Source organism: Canis aureus, chromosome 2 (assembly GCF_053574225.1).
Source record: "Canis aureus isolate CA01 chromosome 2, VMU_Caureus_v.1.0, whole genome shotgun sequence".
Lineage (NCBI taxonomy): Eukaryota > Metazoa > Chordata > Mammalia > Carnivora > Canidae > Canis > Canis aureus.
Genome location: NC_135612.1, coordinates 42,859,574 through 42,879,872, shown reverse-complemented (window position 1 = coordinate 42,879,872; position 20,299 = coordinate 42,859,574). Strand labels below are relative to the sequence as shown.

At 46.7% G+C, this 20,299-nt stretch overlaps 1 protein-coding gene across 2 annotated transcripts in view; it reads right to left on the bottom strand.

The window, feature by feature from the left end:
* The window catches only part of IGF1R (insulin like growth factor 1 receptor), a 303,627-nt gene that overhangs the window by 35,669 nt on the left and 247,659 nt on the right, over positions 1 to 20,299 (bottom strand). For both annotated transcript variants that reach the window (XM_077870111.1, XM_077870116.1), the window contains exons 6-13: positions 18,639 to 18,853; positions 16,446 to 16,572; positions 14,070 to 14,308; positions 11,542 to 11,709; positions 11,137 to 11,341; positions 5,102 to 5,385; positions 3,591 to 3,727; positions 2,949 to 3,108 (exon numbers count right to left, since the gene is read on the bottom strand). In XM_077870111.1, the coding sequence (XP_077726237.1) occupies positions 2,949 to 3,108; positions 3,591 to 3,727; positions 5,102 to 5,385; positions 11,137 to 11,341; positions 11,542 to 11,709; positions 14,070 to 14,308; positions 16,446 to 16,572; positions 18,639 to 18,853 (1,535 nt within the window). The remainder of the gene's footprint in view (positions 1 to 2,948; positions 3,109 to 3,590; positions 3,728 to 5,101; positions 5,386 to 11,136; positions 11,342 to 11,541; positions 11,710 to 14,069; positions 14,309 to 16,445; positions 16,573 to 18,638; positions 18,854 to 20,299) is intronic.

The window sequence follows — 20,299 nt, the reverse complement described above, 5'->3', positions numbered from 1 at the left end:
TGCATTTGCAGGTGGCTCAACAACCAAAAAGGTAGACCTCACATGTTGCAAGGATGCAGAGAGGAAGGGAGTGGAGAGAAGCAAGTCAGGGGAAGCCTTCCAACTGCAGAGGAACGGTTGGAAATGACACTGGAGAGAAGTCAGGTTGGCTCCCATGGGGTCTGTTCAAGCCAAGCAGTTTGAATCTCATTCTGTGTATTAAAGGGAGCCAGTGTGAGCTCTCAGGCCTGCACTAAACTGATCAGATTCATGTATGGTGGGATGGCTGTGTCTGAGGACAGCCTGCAGGAGGCTGGTGGTATGGAGGAGGCATGGCTACACCTTGGAGGGTGCCAGTGGGCAGGAGGGGACCTGGCTGTGTTCTGTATTATCCAGCCCAGGCCTCAGGAAGAGACCACAGCTCCTTTGCTACACATGAAGAAGACTCATAGAGATGACCTGTCCCCCCCAGGGTCATGCAGGCAGCTGGTAAGCCATGGTCCCAGGACTATTCCTGCCCCAACAGCTCAGACCTGCCCCCCAAAGCAAGCATCCTGGAGGCTGGAGCTGAAGCAGTGGTGGAGGCAGCAGGGGCTGGATTTAGTGACACAGAATCAATGGGCCTGGGGTTTGAATGAAAGATGGTGGCTGGAGAGAAAGAAAAGGTGGGAGGGGCGGTTGCAAGGTTCTGTGTGTGGATTATGGCACCACTGAGTGACTCTGGGAGCAAAGGACAGAAAGATACTATGAGGACGCCAACTGTGGTTTCAGTTCTGAGCACAAGAGTGTGAGGTCCTCATGGGACACCCAAGTAAGAGATGTCTACGTAGAAGTGATGAAACTCACTGGGGACCCAGTGACACCTATTGTAACACACATCAGTGATTATTTTGCCACTAAAAATCATTGTCATTGTTATTACTCTTTATGGATTAGTAAAGCTATTTTAATTTTTAAAATTAAGGACATTTTCATCAGATCCCTCTCAACACGGATGCATCTCCTGCCTTTGCTAATTCTTGAAAACACTCTCAAGATATCACTGCCTTTGGGAAGCCAGCCAAGTTTTAGTTCTTCCCAAAGACTACTTTTTGTATTTGCATCACTTAGCCTACTGGTCAGGTTGTACCATGTTCTGTCTGAGTTTCACATTTCAGCGGGGACATGGAGAAACTGGAACACAGCCAGAGAAGAGCAAAATGATTAAATGGCTAGAAAATTGGTCTCTGCGACTGGGCACAAAGAAAAGGCCAAAGGACTGGAGATTATTTAGTCTGGAGAAGAAAAGTTTGAAGAGTCGTTTAATAGCATTCAAGCACATGAAGGGTTCCTAAAAGGACAGCAGTTGCCAGAAAGCTTGCGAAGAAGCTTCCATCTCCTCTGAGGATTAAGCAGGAGGAAAAGAGACGATGCTGTGGCAAGAGCGTCTTATCTGACATAAGGACAAACCTCCCAACAGCAAAGCAGGCACACAGATTTCATTTTCTTGCAGTATGTACCAACTTCTGCTGGAAAGAGTCTACCAGAGGGGCTCTCAGGTTTCCCTGTGGCATCCCAGCACTCCCAGGGTTAAAGACAGGGTAGCAGTGGTGGAGGGGAACATGCCCTGTCCGAAGAGAAGCCAAGGCTGTTATTTCAAAGACTGCAGCCTTGACACTACACTACTAACCTAGGCTCTGGTCCTAAGAGTTGGATGCAGAGAGGAGAGAAGGAAAAGGCCAGCCACTGCTCTGGAGAGGGTTCTAGGCATCACTGTGAAGGTTCTAGCACTGGACTGGTTGGCATAGGCTCCTGGTAAGAACAGGTTAGTGGACCATGGAGAATTCAGACTATTTCAGAATTATCTGCCTAAGCTATCTATTTGCCCTTAAATTCAGGCCCAGTGCCAGGCTCATAAAATGCTACCTAGGTCTGTAATTCTATTCACACCATCCTTCCTTTGGTATCTGTACTCTTAGGATTTTCAAATACCTGTCTTTGACTGTTAGGCACTGACCAGGTAGACCACTAGATAGGCTGAATCCTGAATTTTAAAAACTCAGACCTCAGGTCAGGGCAGCACGGATGTGGACACCAGGAGGGACCAGGGATGTGGGGACTACCCACTGGACCCACAATTAGCATCAGTAAGCAAGGGGGGCTGCTCTTTCATGTGGGGCAGTAAGGAACAATGTTATGCCAAATTTGATCCCATTATACAAACCTGAAATCATCTGAAAAACTGGGTTTCTAATACGAAATAGAAACTCAATATGGAAATAATAAGGAATATTTATGTCACCAAATAAAATACTCCACTTTCTTGGCCAAGCCAGCACTGGGCTCTTGGTGTACTCATACATTTCATAAAACTCAGTTTCCAAATCTGAAATCCTTGCTGAGTATGGCCTTCTAAGAATCTTGTCTTGTCAACAGTTTGAGCATGAAATCACAACATGGCCCAATCTCTGTGTACTTTCAATGCATGTTGGTACTTTAAAAGTGTATCTGTATTTTACCAACAGGCAGTAAAGGGGACATCTCAGTCTGAGATGCTGTCACAAGGACTCCTGCCCTGGAACAGGCTGGGCCAGATGGCTCCCAGGTTTCTGTCACCCCTTACGATTCTAAGCCCTAAATCTGAGCCCGGACTAGCAGCTAATTGGACAAGAGCTGGAATGGTCAATTCAGTGCTTTGTAAAATGCTTCAGACATAAAACAAGTTGCAAGCAAAGGCCTCTTGCTGACTGCTTCAAAAGGGGCTCAGATCCTCTCCCTGCCCACCAAATGAGGTAGGAACTCCATGAAGCCATTCCCTTGCTTGAGCTCCCAAATGAGGTGCTGGCTGAAGTGTGACCCTTCTGAAATTTGGCCAACTTTGGTTCCAATGGAAAATCAGAAAGTCAGAGAGAGCCCCGACAGCCCAGGCTTTCCCAATCCCGGCCCGACCTGCTTTCGGGTTTTCCAACTACTCCTTGTCCATGCCTTACTTTTGGCTGGGACATAGAAGAACACAGGATCCGTCCACGACCCATTCCCAGAGAGAGAAGTGGCCTGGATCCGGGCTGTATAGTTCCCCGGGTTGAGCCGGTTAAGCTTGGCACCTCCATACTTCCTGTACTCCTGTCTGGATACACATTCCCGCTGATCCTGGGGGAAATAAAACATAAGTGCCAACTTCCCACAAGCATGTGAGAAATGGGTGCCTCCTGCCACCCAATCTCTCATGTCCCACCTAACAGTGATCCCGATTTGCAATAACAGGGAAGAAACCAAGTGTTGAATGGCAATCTTCCAGTAACTGTAAACATAACTAAGTTCTAACCAAATATATATATTTGGTAATCAAAAAGAGTTCCAGCAAGATGAAAAGTTCTTAAGACCAATCTAGCTCATGCTGAAAGATCATTTTATGTAACAAAATAGTTTCTGAAGGGTGAGAACAAGCCCCTCTCCTCACATACTGAGTATTTTCCTTAGAGCTGGTAGAAAGACGTAAATCCTCACTGACTTACCTCCTCATTTTAAGTTAAGTTCTCAGCTAACCAGGAGGTGGTCTGTACTGTGCTGTGGCATATGCTCTCAATTATAATGGCAACACAGCCAGGTGGGGACCACTGCCCCAGTCTTACCTCGATTTGGGATCCATATTTTATTTCATACATTAGAATCAATCCATTGGGATTCTCAGGTTCTGGCCACTTTAAAAAGATGGAGTTTTCAGGCCTTGACTCCCAGGTCACTGGCCCAGGAATGTCATCTGCTCCTTCTGTGCAACAATTTAAACAAGTGATAAAGTGAGATTCAGGTTCCTTGGGGTGAGCTAACCTGAGCATTCTCTCTGTGCATGAGGGGCCCAGGGCGGTCACCACATACACTCCACAAAAGCCAACTGCTCACACATAGCACGGGGGTTTAGCATATAAGCAATCTAAAGACCCAGAAGTCTCAAGATGCCACAATACCCTCCTTCCCCTTGGACCTTACCCAACACCTCCCAACCCCCCCACCATCAAAAAAGCCTGCTATAGAGTACAGTAGGAAAATCCTGGCAGCCTGAGTCACTTATTTCTGGTATTTGGCTTCTACCACTTGAGAAGGGAAATTATGTGATGCCATTGAACACAAGCAGCATCGAAAAGGTGCCTTGTAAGTAGAGGGGGTGGTGGCAAGCTTTCAGGCCATGACATGGACCCTTCCAGGTCTGCATCTGCATGAGGCAGACATAGCTTTGATGGAGGCCTGAGAGACGGCCCCCAAGCCAGGCCTGTGAGGAAGCCTCTGGGAAGCTGGTGCTGAGAGCCAGCCGGTGGCCACTGTCAACCCCTCCCCTCCAGCAGATGCTAGCTGAGGCTGGGTGCTTTGCTCTCTTGCTTCTGCTTAAAGCAGTAAGCCAAGTGGTGAGCAAGAGTCACTGCAAGTTATAGCTGGGGAAAGCTTTGGTCAACGAGCTAGCTTCTGTCTCTCCCAGATGAGTTGGGAAACTCAAGCAAGGGAAGTTGACAGCTGCCTTGAGACATGCACATGCGACAGCCAGAATTGTGCCCTGGAGGCCTCCCTTCTAGGCTCTTCTTCTGGACTCCTTCTACTTCCTGCTGCCTCAGGCAGGAAAGAGAATGGGCAGTTGGCCCATCCCTGAAGATGGATGGCAGCGTGAACAACAGGCAGCTTCTAACTTCCAAGGGGAAGGTGAAGACCCAAGAGGCAGCACCAAAGGCAACACCAGCAGTTGACCTTGAGGAGTGAAGGTACCGCTCTGAGTCAAGGCAGCTAATGGATTCCACAGAACCCAAGGATTCAGGAGGGACCAGGCAAATTTACATGTGCACAAATGGGGAACAGGGCCATGGGAATGTACAATGACACCAAGTAGGAGGAGAGTTAACCTAGAAGGGTGCTCCCTCCCTGCTCTTATAGTACTCTGTGCAGAGACTAGGTTGGAAATGATGTCATTATGAGTGGACTCCATTCCCTGGGCTGTTGGGTCTACCATGCTGCCTAGAGATGACCAATTGTTCTTTAGTAAGCACAACAGAGACTAAGGGTCATCGTCCTGGAGGACAGACTCTGCGTCCATAAAACATAAGCTTCTCCACAGGGCTGTGAGCAAGTCAGGAGTGGGGTTTGCTGGATCACACCCTACCTGCAGGCATGGTTCTTGCAAAAACAAAGTTGGAGGCACTGCAGCCCAGCTTCTCAGCCTCATGATTACAGCTGTGGATGTCAATGCGGTACAGGGTAAAAGGCCGGAGGTTAGAGATTACAGTTCTCTCCTTGTTATCCACTCTGCTCTCAAAGAAAGGGTATTCTGTCTCGAGCTCTTCTGGGTCTGTGATATTATAGGTGTCCACCACCGTGGTGTTCCTGCTTCGGCTGGACATGGTGGTGTTGGTGACTTGTGTAACATCTCTACGCTTCCTTTCAGGTCTGCAAGGAAGAGAGAAACTTGGCTTGTAAGTGCCTCTACCTCTTTTGTCCCTTCTATGACTTGGGTTAGAGTAACGGAAAGGAAAGAAAAATCTGAACTTTGGATGAAAGGAGCTATTCAGCCCCTCTGGATAAGAACCAACACATTATATGGGGATTTCCTTCTTCATTATTTATATTCCTTTCTCTACACTGCAAACCTCAGAATCAGCACACAAGCTGCCCCCTGGCTCCCAGAGAGGTTCCTTGATTGTATCAAGAGGCAAACAAATGCTTCAGTCACCCCTGACCCTGCAGCAGCTTGGCCCTTTCATCAGAATGTCCATGCTATGTAGTCCACTGGCCTCATAGCTAAGCATTGAAGATGACCAACCTGCTGGTCACACTAAAATTTATTAATGGGTGAGGTGAGAGGCGAGGCATGTGGTAGAGGCAGGGTGGGTGGTTCAAAGGCCTGGGGTTGGTGGCTTCTCTGACCCCCTTTGAGGAAAGAAATATACCAGGCAGCGAGCACTTGCCTGGACCCCCAGACCCTTCCCTCTGGGGCTCCCACTGGCCCCCTCTTCCTCTGAGACCCTAGTGTCTGTATTTCTCACACTCCTGGAGGTCTCTCCAGCCTGACTTTGCCTCCCCCTCAGCAGTGACCTCCTGTGTCCTCTCCAAGGCCCTGCTATTGACTGAGATGGAGTCACTGCCATGGACTTGACTAGGGCTTTCGATAATAGCCACAAAAGCAATAGGACAGCAAAAGAGAAAAGAGAATGTCTGTGCCCAAAAGGGAAGATGATGCGGTCCATGAAGCTGGAGGGGGTGACCCTTCCTTCCAACAGCTGCTATTGTGGGATGTGGGGATAAAAGGGCTCTGGGTTCCCCCTGAGGAACCTTAAAAACAAGCCCCTGGCATTTACAGGAACCAACAGCAACAGAGGAGGAGGGTAAGCACCCAGATGACAAACAGCCAGCCTTGGGCCGGCCACCAGCAGCAATGAGAGCCGAGGTGCTGCCCATTCCACACTGAGCCTGTCAGTGGGCATCACTCATCCTGTGCACAGGCAAAGGGTAGAAAGGAAGCAGAAAAAAGTTCATCTGGGAAAGAAAACTGAAATCTCATGGCAAGAAGAAAGATAAAAAAAATGGAATGCTCATCAGTTCTTGCTTACGGGAGAAAGAGAAGTCCCACAGGGAATTAGGGCACCTGGGAAGCCATTTGTGGTTCAGCTGACACTCAGCAGGTTTCCTGTGGGTCCTTATTTGCTTGGACGTGACAGACCTGGAAGGGAAAAGCAGGGGGCTTGAGCTCCCCAGGCTGCCCAGCCTGTGGATTCCCCTGCAGAAAATGCTGTCACCACTTTTGTGCAGTGACCCACTGGGTCCTAACCAAAAACATGAAGCACTCAATCCATATATGCTCATTCTACCAGATAGAGAACCACAGGGAAAGGCCATGTGCTAATGGCCCCACTGAATTCGCTTTCATAATATTGGGGGAGGAAAGGTTAGGAAATAAGTTAGGAGACTGATAATTTTCTATCCTCACACACTGCACATCAATCAATCTTGGAACAGAAGGACACAAGGAATTACATTTATTGCTATGGAGATCTTTTTGACACCTACCAGAATGAATGTCCTGCCTTCTTTTCAAAATCAGTACAACACATAAAACCAATACAAAACTTGGGTTTAATCCACTGCAAAATAATACTCTGCCCAAACCCTTCCTGAAGCCCATCGCCATTTACCTGGGATTACAACTATTACTGATGACACCAATTTAGGGACTGGGCAGAGGTAGGCCACATGGGAAAACATCAGGAACATAAGATATGGGACAAGCAGAATGGTATGCCCATGATTCTCTGCAAATAGTCACATTTCCAAGTGGTATGACCAATAGCAAGTATCACTGAGAGCTTTCCCTATTCCCACTCCATGACACAACTTACTCCATCAGGAAAAACCTTTTAATCTTCAACATGTGTCAACATTTCAGTTACTTAAACCCAACTATGTGATTTAAAAAATAAAGGCTAAACAGACACATGAAAAAATGCTCAACATCACTTGGCATCAGGGAAATACTAATCAAAACCACAATGAGATACCATGTCACACCAGTCAGAATGGCTAAAATTAACAAGTCAGGAAATAACAGATGTTGGTGAGGATGCAGAGAGAGGGGAAACCTCTCACACTGTTGGTGGGAAAGCAAGCTAGTGTAGCCACTCTGGAAAACAGTGTAGAGGTTCCTCAAAAAGTTGAAAGTAGAGCTACCCTATGACCCACTAAAGCAATTAGTGGGTATTTACCCCAAAGATACAGATGTAATGATCCAAAGGGGTACCTGCACCCCGATGTTTATATCAGCAATGTCCACAAACAGTCAAAATTTGGAAAGAACCCAGATGCCCACCGACAGATGAATGGATAAAGAAGATTTGGTATATACATACAACGGAATACTACTCAGCTGTCAAAAAATGAAATTTTGCCATTTGCAATGACGTGGATAGAACTTGAGGATATTATGCTAAGTGAAATAAGTCAATCAGAGAAAGACAAGTATCAAATGATTTCACTCATGTGGAATTTAAGAAACAAAACAGAGGATCATAGGGGAAAAGAGGAAAAAATAAAACAACACAAAATCAGAGAGGCAGATAAACTGTAAGAAACTTTTTTCTTAAAAGATTTTATTTATTTATTCATGAAAGACATGAAGAGAGAGAGGCAGAAACATAGGTAGAGGGAGAAGCAGGCTCTCTTGGGGAGCCCAACGTGGGACTTGATCGCAGGACCCCAGGATCACGACCTGAGAGAAAGGCAGATGCTCAACCACTGAGTCACCCAGGTGCCCCACCGTAAGAGAGTCTTAATCATAGGAAACAAACTGAAGGTTGCTGGAGGGGAGGTGGGTGGGGGATGGAGTAATTGGGTGATGAGCATTAAGGAAGGCACATGATGAAATGAGCACTGGGTGTTAGACAAGACTGATGAATCACTGAATTCTACCTCTGAAACCAATAATCCATTATATGTTAATTAATGGAATTTAAATAAAATTTAAATAAACAAATAATAAAAAATAAAGGCTGTGGTCAATAAAAGATATTCACTACCAACTCTAGTTTCCATTCTATTTCAAACCATGTGGGACATGTTGGACAATATTTAACATACCAAACTTGACTGGTTTGAGCCCCCAAACAAATTGTTCTTAGAATGAATTGAAAGAAATAAAAATCGTCTTGGGATAGTTTAGTTGTAAAATAGAAAACCTTCCTTTATGATTCAATCATTCTGCCACTTAGACACTCCTTCTATCAAAATTGTGTTGCAAATTGTGTGGATGTGAGATTTACATCCTTAGTAAAAGGCATTAAAAAAAACAATATGAAGTTTGTATAAATTGTGGCTGCTCACCGTGGGCAAATGTGGTATTTATATTCATCCTATGAAAAGACTGAATAGCAGGTCAGACTTATCTTAGGAGAGAGAATGTCTGGGCCAAAGGGGTGGATGCATGCATTCGTCAGGGGTAATTTGGCATGAGAGGAAGCTTATTTTGAATTCACCAACACGAACACAATGCATTAATAATATCTGTGTCAGCCACAGCTCTGCCTTCACATTGCCCGATCTTGTGTTCCCCATCTGATGAGAAAGAAAGGTACTGCTTTGTAACTACAAACTGAAAGCTTGGGGCCCTTTTGCAAAACTTTTCCAAAGCCTGGACTCACAATCTGAACTTCTGGCAGGTCGGTGGGACAAGATAGCAATGCAGCCGACAGCTTTTGCTGGAAAATAAACAGACAACTCCTGCCCAGCCTATTTGGGACACTCTAAACTCACCTGCATCTGTCCATAGGGAGAAGCACTAGCTGAGTCCCTGCTGACATGGGGAAAATGGCCCATGTGTGTGCCATTGGTGTGTCCAAAGGAAGGCCAAGTCCCAAATGGTTCGTTAACTAATTAGGCTGTTAGAGAAGTCACTAAGCCTGAATTTAGTTTTTACACATCTTTGAGCTCCTCAAATGCTCTTATTCTTGGAACCACACATGACACACAATCTAGGCTAACACTTGATCTGCAGCCCTATAAGGAGATGTCTCCAGTGGAGCAGGTGGGGAGGACCTATGGTGGGCTCTCACACCTTCACACTCCTAGAGAGGAGAAAAGGGGCAGAAAGGCACTAAGCAACGAAGAGCTATGTTCTGAAAAGAATGCTTGCAACTCTAAGAGGTCTTCACTTCTTAAGGACTTTTCAAAGTACAATGGCTATCTTTGACTATTACACAAATATCAGAAAGGTCACTTGATGGGAAAAAAATCACTTTAAAAGCCATTCGTTGTTACAATCTAAGTAAGCCTTTAAGGGCAAAGTTATTACAGAATAAAAAGAAGCTACAGACTTCTGGTGCCTCTCAGGGGCAGGGGCAGGAAGGACAGTGATCACAGAACATGCTGGGCAGTGGGCAGGTGGCTGGGACGCCGTAGGAGCCAGCAGCATGTAGATGCAACAGAGTCCAGTTCCTCCGCTCACGTTTCAGGCAAGAGGCTGTTTGTAAACGCCACACTATAATCTTTCAGGAGGAAAAAGGAAACAAGGACCACCACTCTGTTTCCATCTCCTTCCCCAGACATTGCAGGGCTACCCTGCTGGACTCCCCTCCATGTTTTTTTTAAACCATTTCTTATTGTGGTAAAATAAAATTTTTGAATAAAAAAAATACCCACATCTTGCCATTTTGGCCATTTTCAAGTGTATAATTCAGTGGCATTGATTATATTCATGATGTAATCACCATCATCACTGTTTCCAAAATCTTTCATTGCCTCAAACAGAAGCTCTTGGACTCGTTAAAGCCAAACTCCCCGTTTCTCCCTCCCAGCCCCCTAGCCCCTGGAAACCTCAAATGCACCTTCTGTCACAAATTGGCCTCTGGTAGATGCCTCATATGTGTGGAATCCTATAATATCTGCTCCTTTTGTGTCTGGCTTCTTTCACTTAGCATAATGTTTTCAAGGTCCATCCAAGTTGTGCCCCTTGTCAGAATCTCATTCCTTTCCATGGTTGGGTAATATTCCATTGCGTGGATAGATCATATTTTGCCTATCCATTCATCTACTGATGGACACGTGGGTTGCTCCCAGCTTTGGCTACTGTGAATAGTGAGGCTTTGCATATTTACCTTCCTCCATTTTTGTCCTCACTTAGTGGAAACGGGGACTGGGGCAGGGGAGCAGATGGATTCCTGGGGACAGAGACCGCTTTACCCTGAAAGGCTGTCCTCTACGCTGCTCCTCAAACGTGTGTGTCAGGGATGCCTGTGGCACCTGGTTGTGCTTGGAGGTTGGGGCACTTCCAAAACTCACTCTGGCTTCACTTCTCAGCCTGGCTTTGAGAGGCAGCAGGGAAGAGTGGTGCGATGGACAGAAAGGGCCCTCCATTCACTGGTGTCTGAGGGTGTGAGCCTCTCCAAGTTTCACTTACCTGTCCCCACAGCTGAGAGCCCACCTGCCTCTGCGGGAGGCTGTGTGGCTGGGGCGGCCCCTCCGTCAGGGCTAACCGGCTTCCACGGCCCCTACCTCACTCAACCAAGCTGATACCTTGTTTTGTTGGTCCTTCCCCTGATGGCCATAGGTTCTGCCAGGAGGCTGCTGACCTATAAACCCCCCTGAGTGGGGACAAAGCAACGGAACCTGCCTGAGGACTAGCAGCCTGGAGATGTTCTCAAATGGCAGTGGTACCTGGGCACGAAGATGGAGTTGTGCAGGAAATTCTCGAACACTTTGCGGTACTCGGCCTCCTCCTTCTCAGCCTGCTTCTCGGCCTCAGTTTTGGGGCAGGCACAGCAAGGCCCCTTCTCTCCACCACATACTTCGGTCTTGGGATTCTCTGTCACCTCTTCGACATCGATAGTGCCATCAGCATACTTCCTGATGGGGATTTTATCTACTCAGGAAAGACAAGCCCAGCAGGAATAGAAATCAATAGGTTGTATGTGCTGGGGAGGAAAAGGGGTCGCCACCAGCACACTCAGTGGAGAATGTAGCCGAGTTCTGACAAGGGGCCGCATGTTACATTGGGGCCTGGATCCATTCGGATGCTGGGGTTTGGTCCCAAGCCCCCTCGCTTCTATCCCTCCCACTCACCTTTGGAGCAGTAGTTGTGGCGGTAAAGGTAACTGTCCTGGGGCTGCCGCTGCCACCTCACGATGTAGTAACTGAGGTTACCGTTGGGCAGAGAGGGTGGGTTCCACTTCACAATGAGCTGAGAAGAGGAGTTTGATGCAGAAAGAACATCCAGGGGAATGGAAGGAACTGGAGAGAGCAACAGAGGACATTTCAGAACATGGAATGAACCCAAAACCCAGGCTGGCAGGTAGTCATAGCAAACCAACAAGAAGCCACAGGCATGACCTGGGTGAGGACACAGTGAACATAGATCCATGAGATGACAAGTAAATCTTTCTTTGAAATCGTATTAATTTAGGGGCACTTAGGTGGTTCAGTGGTTGAGCATCTGCCTTTGGCTCAGGTCATGATCCCCTCATTCATTCACAGAATGAATGAGGCAGGACTAGGAAAAGCAGTCCACAAACCCAAGCATACACAGAGCCTTGGCTGCAAGCAATAGACTCTGTTAGCAGCCAAAGAATACTGATTTACAGATAAAGCATAATAATCTGGTCAAGTTTTATGTACTACTGCCTCCCAAACCCAAACCCAGAGCTGCCTTATGTATAAAGGGACCAGCGAAATCGTATTTTCCTTGGGTTCACAAGAAAACACTGATTTTCATGGGTTTTCCAAAGTAAAGAGTAAAGAGACCTCTTTACTGTAGATCACTTACACAACATGGCCATCCAAGCCACTTTTAAAATTTCAAAGGGCAAAGAGCTTGAGGGTACTTTAAGGCCCATAATATCATACACAAGATTCTGAACACCTGTTTGGAGTGATGCTTTAGGAAGAAGTTGTGACTAATGCCAGATTTTTCAGGAAAAACAACCACGGGATGCTCGGCCACTTTCAGATTTCCAAAGTCAATATCTCAAGAATAAATAGCGTACCCCTCGATGTTTCAAGTCTAAGTATCACAAAAAAGCTGAAGCAGAGGACTTACTGGGCCTTCCTCTCTTTCTGCCACTTGAAAGGACAGGGGCCAAAATGTAGGGAACTGGCCCAATTTGTATGGTGCTTAGTTTTCCATCTTTGGGGAAGGGAAATGGGTTTAAGAATTCGTCATATAATAAGGGGCACTTGAGTGGCTTAGTCAGTTGGGCAGCTGACTCTGGATTTTAGCTCAGGTCATGGTCTCAGGATCCTGAGATCGAGCCCCACATTGGGCTCTGTTTGGTGGGGAGTCTGCTTGAGGACTCTCTCTCTCCCTCTCTGTCCCTCTCCCTCAGCTCACTCTCTCTCTAAAGTAAATGAATTAATCTTTATTTTATTATTTTTAAAGACTTTATTTATTTATTCCTGAGAGACACAAAGAGAGAGGCAGAGACACAGGCAGAGGAAGAAGCAGGCTTCCAGCATGGAGCCTGATATGGGACTTAATCCCAGGACCTTGGGATCACAACCTGAGCCAAAGGCAGACACTCAACCACTGAGCCACCCAGGTGCCCCTGAATGGATCTTAAAAAAAAAGAAAAAAAAAAAAAAAAGAAAAGAATTTGTCATAAAAAGGAAAGATTCGTATTTTTCCTGAGCTGGCAACAATAATTTACTTCCAAACCTTAGGAAGCATAACTTGTTTTGTTGCCTTTGAGCCTCTGCTATACTACCCACATCCAGGATCAGAAGCCTGTGCCAGATTTACTTCTATAAACACTTTAGGATCTGTGACATGATTGTGACCACTTATGGGATCCCTGAGATGGAGGAAGGGAGGAAGAAGCAGGCATGCAGGAGCCAAAGGTTTTCCCCATAAACACTTTTTCTTTACCCTCTCCACCATTTAAACTTGTTTTGTGCTACCTTAAGGGTATTCTTTAAAAACCCCTATCATCCAAGGATATTTATCATTGTCTTTAGAAATGATGTGGATTTTCCTACCTCTAAGCTGGTTTTCATATACTTAGCTAATACACAGAAACGTTTGCTTTCATTAGTTCCAGACTCTGGGGTTGAGAAAAATGAGGTGGTTTAGAAAATGAAGACAGAGACAGAAAGAGGAACACTTTTACCAGTGAATATCTGGAATGTCCACAACATACATACTCTGTCTGACATTTCCAAATTCTGTCTACCTTCGTGGGACCCCGGTCTCTACAGAATGAAGATGGAAAACCAAGTAGCCACATGAGGTAAATGGGACACGAACTTAGCATGTTTTCAGTTCCTGGAGGTTCAACTATGAAAATAAAACAGGGGGCTGTATCCTGGAGGGGTCCTCCAAAAAAAACCACCCCAGCCTCCTGGAGGACCTGGGCTCACTGGTGCAGGGCAGACAGATGATAGGAGATGGGTCAGAAAATGGCCCAGGAGAGCCCAGGGTATTGGGACTGAGAAAAATAGTATGACAGAGCATTAGTTATTGGTAAGAAAGATACATAAAAAGCAGACTGGTCCAGGTTCAAGAGAAACAACAGGCACATGTGTTGCTGGCCCTCTGCCTACACTTGTCATAAGCAAGCATGGTGAGCTTGAATATGGGATGGGCGGTGTGCAGATACCTGAAGCATTGGTGCGAATGTACAAGATTTCACTCTTAGCCCCACGGATGTGGTCATTCTCCACCATGGTGAGGGTCACCGCCTTGACATAAACCGCATACTGCGTCCAGGGCTTCAGTCCGTGCAGTAAAATGCCAGGCTCAACGTCCTTGTTGGGAGGGAGGTCCACATCTACCATATTCCAGCTGTTGGAGCCACAGGCATCCTGCCCATCATACTCCGTGACGTTTTTAAAAGGTCTGCAAGACAGTGGGTGAAACTCAGAGAAAGTTTTAGGTCTCTGACATCAAAACTCTCAGAAACCTTTCCCAAGGGCCAAGCACATCACACTTTCTATTTTTAAAAAAATATTTTATTTATGTACTCATGAGACACAGAGAGAAAGAGGCAGAGACATAAGCAGAGGGAGAAGCAGGCTCTCTGCAGGAGCCCAATGTGGGACTTGATCCCAGACCCCAGGATCATGCCCGAGTCAAAGGCAAACACTCAATTGCTGAGCCACCCAGGCGTCCCGTCACACTTTCTATAATGGGAATTAGAAATACATGGTCAATTAGATTTGTACAGAAGGATAAAATTAAGCAACGGGACCCCAGGTTTCACCACATTTACAAACACACTGTAGAACTGCATACTCTGCCTCAAGAAAAATAAATTCTAATTGTTGCTGGGATTGAAAACACAGCTCCTTAAGCATACAAGCAAATGCTATTTTTCTCTTTTCCAATTGTGGCATTTTTCACCATTAAGAACAAAATAAGCGGGATCCCTGGGTGGCGCAGCGGTTTGGCGCCTGCTTTTGGCCCAGGGCGCGATCCTGGAGACCCGGGATCGAATCCCACATCGGGCTCCCGGTGCATGGAGCCTGCTTCTCCCTCTGCCTGTGTCTCTGCCTCTCTCTCTCTCACTGTGTGCCTATCATAAATAAAAATAAAAAAAAAAAAAAAAAAAAAAAGAACAAAATAAGCATAATAATTTAATGCAAACATTAGCTACTGAGGAAGAATAAAACTTTTGGGGAGAAAGGACTTTTACTACAGAAGAACAGCTTCCAACATAGAGCTTTCAAAATCTCAATGGCTCGCAAACAATTGTGATTGCTTAAGTATTTTATGATATTCAAGTATTTAGCTTCCAGATTGTCTCTGAAACTAACATTGACTCCTTGGTGAGATTACCAGGTGAAAATGCCAAAGCACTGGTGGAAGCATCAAAGAGAGAATATTTTGCACACATTCTTGGGCAGGTAGGGGTTCTCCATCAATCAGATGAAAGGGTCAGACAGACCCTAGCCGCTGGCTTCTGAAACAGATATTAACATGGCCCTCCCTGTCATCATAACAGAAGACCATGAATGACTCCCACACAGAAACACACTGAGCACCCAATAATCCTGAGATCTGCTTTTTTTTACTCCTATGACCCTTCCCAGGGTCCTGGCTATGGCAGGGGCAAGGGGACCAGATACTGCCATTGGTGGCTCTGGTTCTAGCTCTGGGGAAGCCAACCACTTTGGAAAGAGACCTACAGAATCACAATTGGAGCTGGTTAAGGAGGGTGGTTAATGAGACTGGGGGAACCACATGGATAAGGAGGCAAAGAAAGGAAGAGAGAGACCAAAGAGCTGCCCTCTGGAGGAAGCGATGGCTGCTGAGGCAGGTGGATATCACCCGTAGGCACAAGAAAAGCCCCCAGATTTTGGGAGAAATCATGAAAGGTTAAAAACATGAAGGTCAGTCTCCCTCCATTCTTCCTTCCCTGGTTCAGAGGGCTCATAACCTAGAGCAGAGGAGCAGGTTTTGGGAAGAGCTTATGGACAGGAATAAAATGACAGATTGTCTGGGGGTCACCCCTAGGGAAGCTAGAGTTCTTGGGGTTAGTGGGCACATTCTGTATTCCACTTTATGGATGTCTGGACTAACCTAATTCTCTAAAACACAAGCTTTTCTTTTTGGAATTATTTTATTCAAACCCTTCTAATGACCCGCTGAAGAATGAAAGGCCTCAGGTGCCTGGGTGGCTCAGTCAATTAAGCATCTGCCTTCAGCTCAGGTCGTGATCTCTGGGTCCTGGGATGGAGCCCTGCATTGGGCTTTCTGTTCAGTGGGGAGTCTGCTTCTCCCTCTCCCTCTGCCCCTCCCCCCTGCTTATGCTCTCTCTCTCTCTCTAATAAATAAATAAAATCTTAAAAAACAAAAAAAGAAAAAGAAAACAAAGAGTGAAAGGCCTCAAGCTAACACTGTACACTGTGATGTTGTGGTTGTCACCACAGTGACAGATGTCCTGTGACAGCTGGGGAGGGAGGACTGAGGGTGAAGCACAGGCGTCCCCACCCACAGCCCCACCCACAGGATACCACAGAGCACAGAAACTCACGCTTCCTTGTAGTAGACAGTAAAGCTGATGAGGTCCCTGTAGTCAGGGGGCCGGTAACGGTGCCACGTGATGATGATGCGATTCTTCCATGTGGTCGTAGAGGTGAAGTGCAGGACGTCGCTTTCACCTGCAGTATAAAGCAGTATCTGTGACAAAGATCAAGGTCCTCTTCCTCTACATGTCTTACACGTCACCTGCCCTGCGCTATTTAACCTCATCTGCAAAGCTGTCCGTACGTGCTAAGTCCCCTCCTGGACTCCTCAGTTTGGCTCTCTTATTTCCATTGAGGACCCAGACACTTTACCACACGGGGCCATAAGGAGCTTGTCCCTTTGTCTTAGCACACTTGGTCACCCAGGACCTGAATCTATGACTCCTATCTTGACAGGAAAGGATTGCCTACTTGAGCAAGGCACTGGGTCTTTCTGCTGATCCCTAAGACACGGGCTACCCAGGGGACCAGGGAAGGTGAGGATTAGCCTCTAGGCTAGGCTGCATCTTCTGTGCTGTGATAGCACCTGTCCTGTGGTTGTGGATGTCCATCTGGTTCTGTGGAACCAGCCACGACAGGCTAACAGACCAGGTGTGCCACAGGGGGGGCACTTTTCTCCATCTGAACTTGGTTATCAGCCTGGAAGGACAAGGATGCTCCTTGAAGGCCTCCAGCTGAGGCTGACACACAGTGGAAAATGAATTAGGCATTGCCAAGAACAATGCCACTTGGCCAAGCCTCCTGTGCTTTGTCTGGAAGTTGCTAGAGGGGTATGGCAGGGACTCACCCCAGGCCCCGTCTGGTACATCTGGCCAGATTCAAAGGACCACAAGACCCAGGGCAGCATTGCTGACTGCCCAACCTTCATGGAGACCTGAAAGCTCCCTAATGGACTGTCCTTTTCTTCCTCTATTTGCTTGAATCCTGACACACACTCAGCAGGTCATACAGAGGCTAAAGGCAGTGAAAACTAAGAAGTCAGTGGGGCAAAATGTGCTGATCTCAAGTTAGAAAAGAACTGTAGTTCCTGCTAATGTGTTATTAAAAGAGAAAATGGGATTCTGTTTTCAGAGGAAAATAAATGGCCACCATATTCACAATCTGACAGGTCAGACCGGCTGTAGGAAGTAGGACTCAGAGTAGGAAACACTTCTGAAAATGCTCAGGCACACTAACTCTGCTACGGTTGGAGCAGGGGGACAGCATGGGCTGGGTGGGCACTTTAGGGAGAAGGTGCTGGTGGCCAACATGTCACGTAGCTTCGTGTCAGGCTTCTTCCCTCTAAAAGCTCTTCCAGAGCTGAGTGTCTACCAGGTAAATCCAGACACCAGGGAAACTAACCAAACAAATGCTAATGGTTTCCCAAGCCCTCCCCTCCTGCATGTGTGGGTACCTGTGTGTATGCGCATGTGCACAAATCACTTCTGATCATATAAATTACTCTATTTTTTTTTTCAAATACCCTTCCCTTATTAAAAGCCAATGGCAGAAAGACAATTTCCTTTTATAACTCTATCCAGCCAAATAGAACCACAACATTTTTAAAAGCAGTTTGATATACAGGGTTAGATGAAAGATGTACTGTTGTATCTCAGCTACGAGACCTTAAGGTAGAAGTCATATAACCATGGCAAGGTTATAATTATGTTGTTCTAAATATATAAAGCAGTATCAGTTCAGGGAGGCAGGCTCTCTCCATCTTTTCCGTGTTGGAGTGGGAGCAAGGAGGAGGCCAAGGGAGACAGGGAACCCGTGACCACTGTGCTGGGCTTGTAGCTAGGTCCCCTCTGCCCTCAGACTTCCCCCTAAACTGTGGGAGACTGAGTCGAGCTTGCTCCCTGGCAGTGGAGGAGGGGACCAGCTCTTCCTTGAAAAATAATCTCAAAGAAATAATAATCTTACTGTACTCCTGTGCATTAAAAGACATTTAACCCTGTGTTCCGTGAGCACGTGGGTAAAATCTGGGTAGGAATCTATCTGTAAATGTTTAGCACGCTTCTGCACCTGCAAAAGATAATTTACAAATATGAATCTGTCACAAATCTGCCCCACTGCTGAGTCCAAAGAGACACACACAGGAGCAGAGTGCTGGGTAAGGCCTTGTGTTCCCCTCCCCATTTCACGAGGAGGGGCCTATAAGTAGAGCCACCATTCTAGATTGGAGGAGGGTCTGCTTGATCACGGCCATTGGGTCCACTCACAGGAGGCTCGCTCTCCATTGTTTCTGGTATTTATGTCTCCTTTGCTCTGGCGTCCTTTGGTCCCCGTCACTTCTTCCATGCGGTAAATTTCGGAGACGCACAATTTGGGATTGAAAGCAAAATACATTTTCCCAGCTTTGATGGTCAGGTTACGGTGGTCCCAATCCCAAAGCTGCTGCAAGTTCTGGTTGTCGAGGACGTAGAAGGAGTAGTTCCTAGAAGCACAAAAATTACCATGAGCACCCCTGCCCTTTCCCAGCATTCCCTCCTGCCTGCTGGCTGTCCCACATAGGTCCTCATCCACACGTGGCTCTAGAACACACTGCTCCTGCCCATAAGAGATTTAGTTATTAACAGTTTGTCAGGCTAGATGGTTACTGTTAACAATAGCAATATGATTCAAGGACAACAGAGTGAAATCGATAAGATGCTAATTAATTTTCAGACTTCTATTACCCACAAATAATGCTTCTCACACCGGAGGGTAGACCTGGAATCATTCCGGAGAAATGCCGTTGGGTATTTTTCTCTGAGAAGAGTGTGTATAATGCACTTGAAATCAGTCCACGGGAGAGCAGATATGCTCGACTACTCAACCGGAACAGCTTACATATTTGCTGTAGCAAGCCTGCCATTATCCTTGGGGGTAAATCCCATCCGTGCTATAAACAGCATATGATGGGCTAGGAGAGAGAATGGGACAGGGAGACACACTCAGTGATAGACCAGCCCAGGGAGCTGCTCCCTCCTCCAGATCCACCCCATCCTGAAAAGCTACAGCCATAGCCTCTAGACCAGGTGGGGGAGGAGAAACAGCCCCCCTCCAAGACAGTCCTCCTTGGCCACCCATTCAGGCAACAGTAACTCAGTGACCAACATTAGGTTAGCCTGTATAAGACTTGTTTTTGGAGTGCTGGTCCCCACTCCCAGACTATCTTGTTAGTAGGTCTGGGTGGGCCAAGAATCTGCATTGCTGACATGCACCTAGCTGAGGCTGACACTGCTGGTACTGGGATCACACTCAGAGAAGCACTTGTATAACAGGTGTTGAGCACCAACAAGCGGTTGGAGGTTCAACCATGACCAAGTGAGATATGAGTCCTGCCCTGAGGGGGTGGACAAAGAAGCACCAGCTCCACCTGCAAGTGAAGGAAAGTTGAAGGACAGCCAGAATCAGCAACAGCTATCTCTGGCCACCCAGAGAGAAATCCATTGTCTGGGAGGTGAGATAGTAGACAGCTACAGCTTAGGGGTCCAGAGAAAGATCCAGGCTGTATCCCTCTTTCTTTAAGTCCCTGGGGAAACCAGGTAGGCAGTGCCATGCTGCCCATCCAAGTCTTCAGTGATTAGAGGTCTGCTCCCCATGGACCTTGAATCCTTTCTCTCCCCCTCCTGGTCCCCAGCCTCGGGTTAATTCTGGAGCTCATTCAAGCACTTTATACAGAACTGAGTCTAGGAATTGGTGCAGCACTTTGAGCTGTTTCTAAGATCCACTTAACAATCCAACACACAAACTGCAGAGAAGAAAGGATCCAGCCCTCTTTCCAAAGCCAGGATAGCCAGGACAGAAGTCCAAAGCATTCCTGTGCTCTGGAGGCTATGTCCATGGGCAGACACCTGATGGGGTTCCTCACATATACTCATACCAGGACCTTTACCTG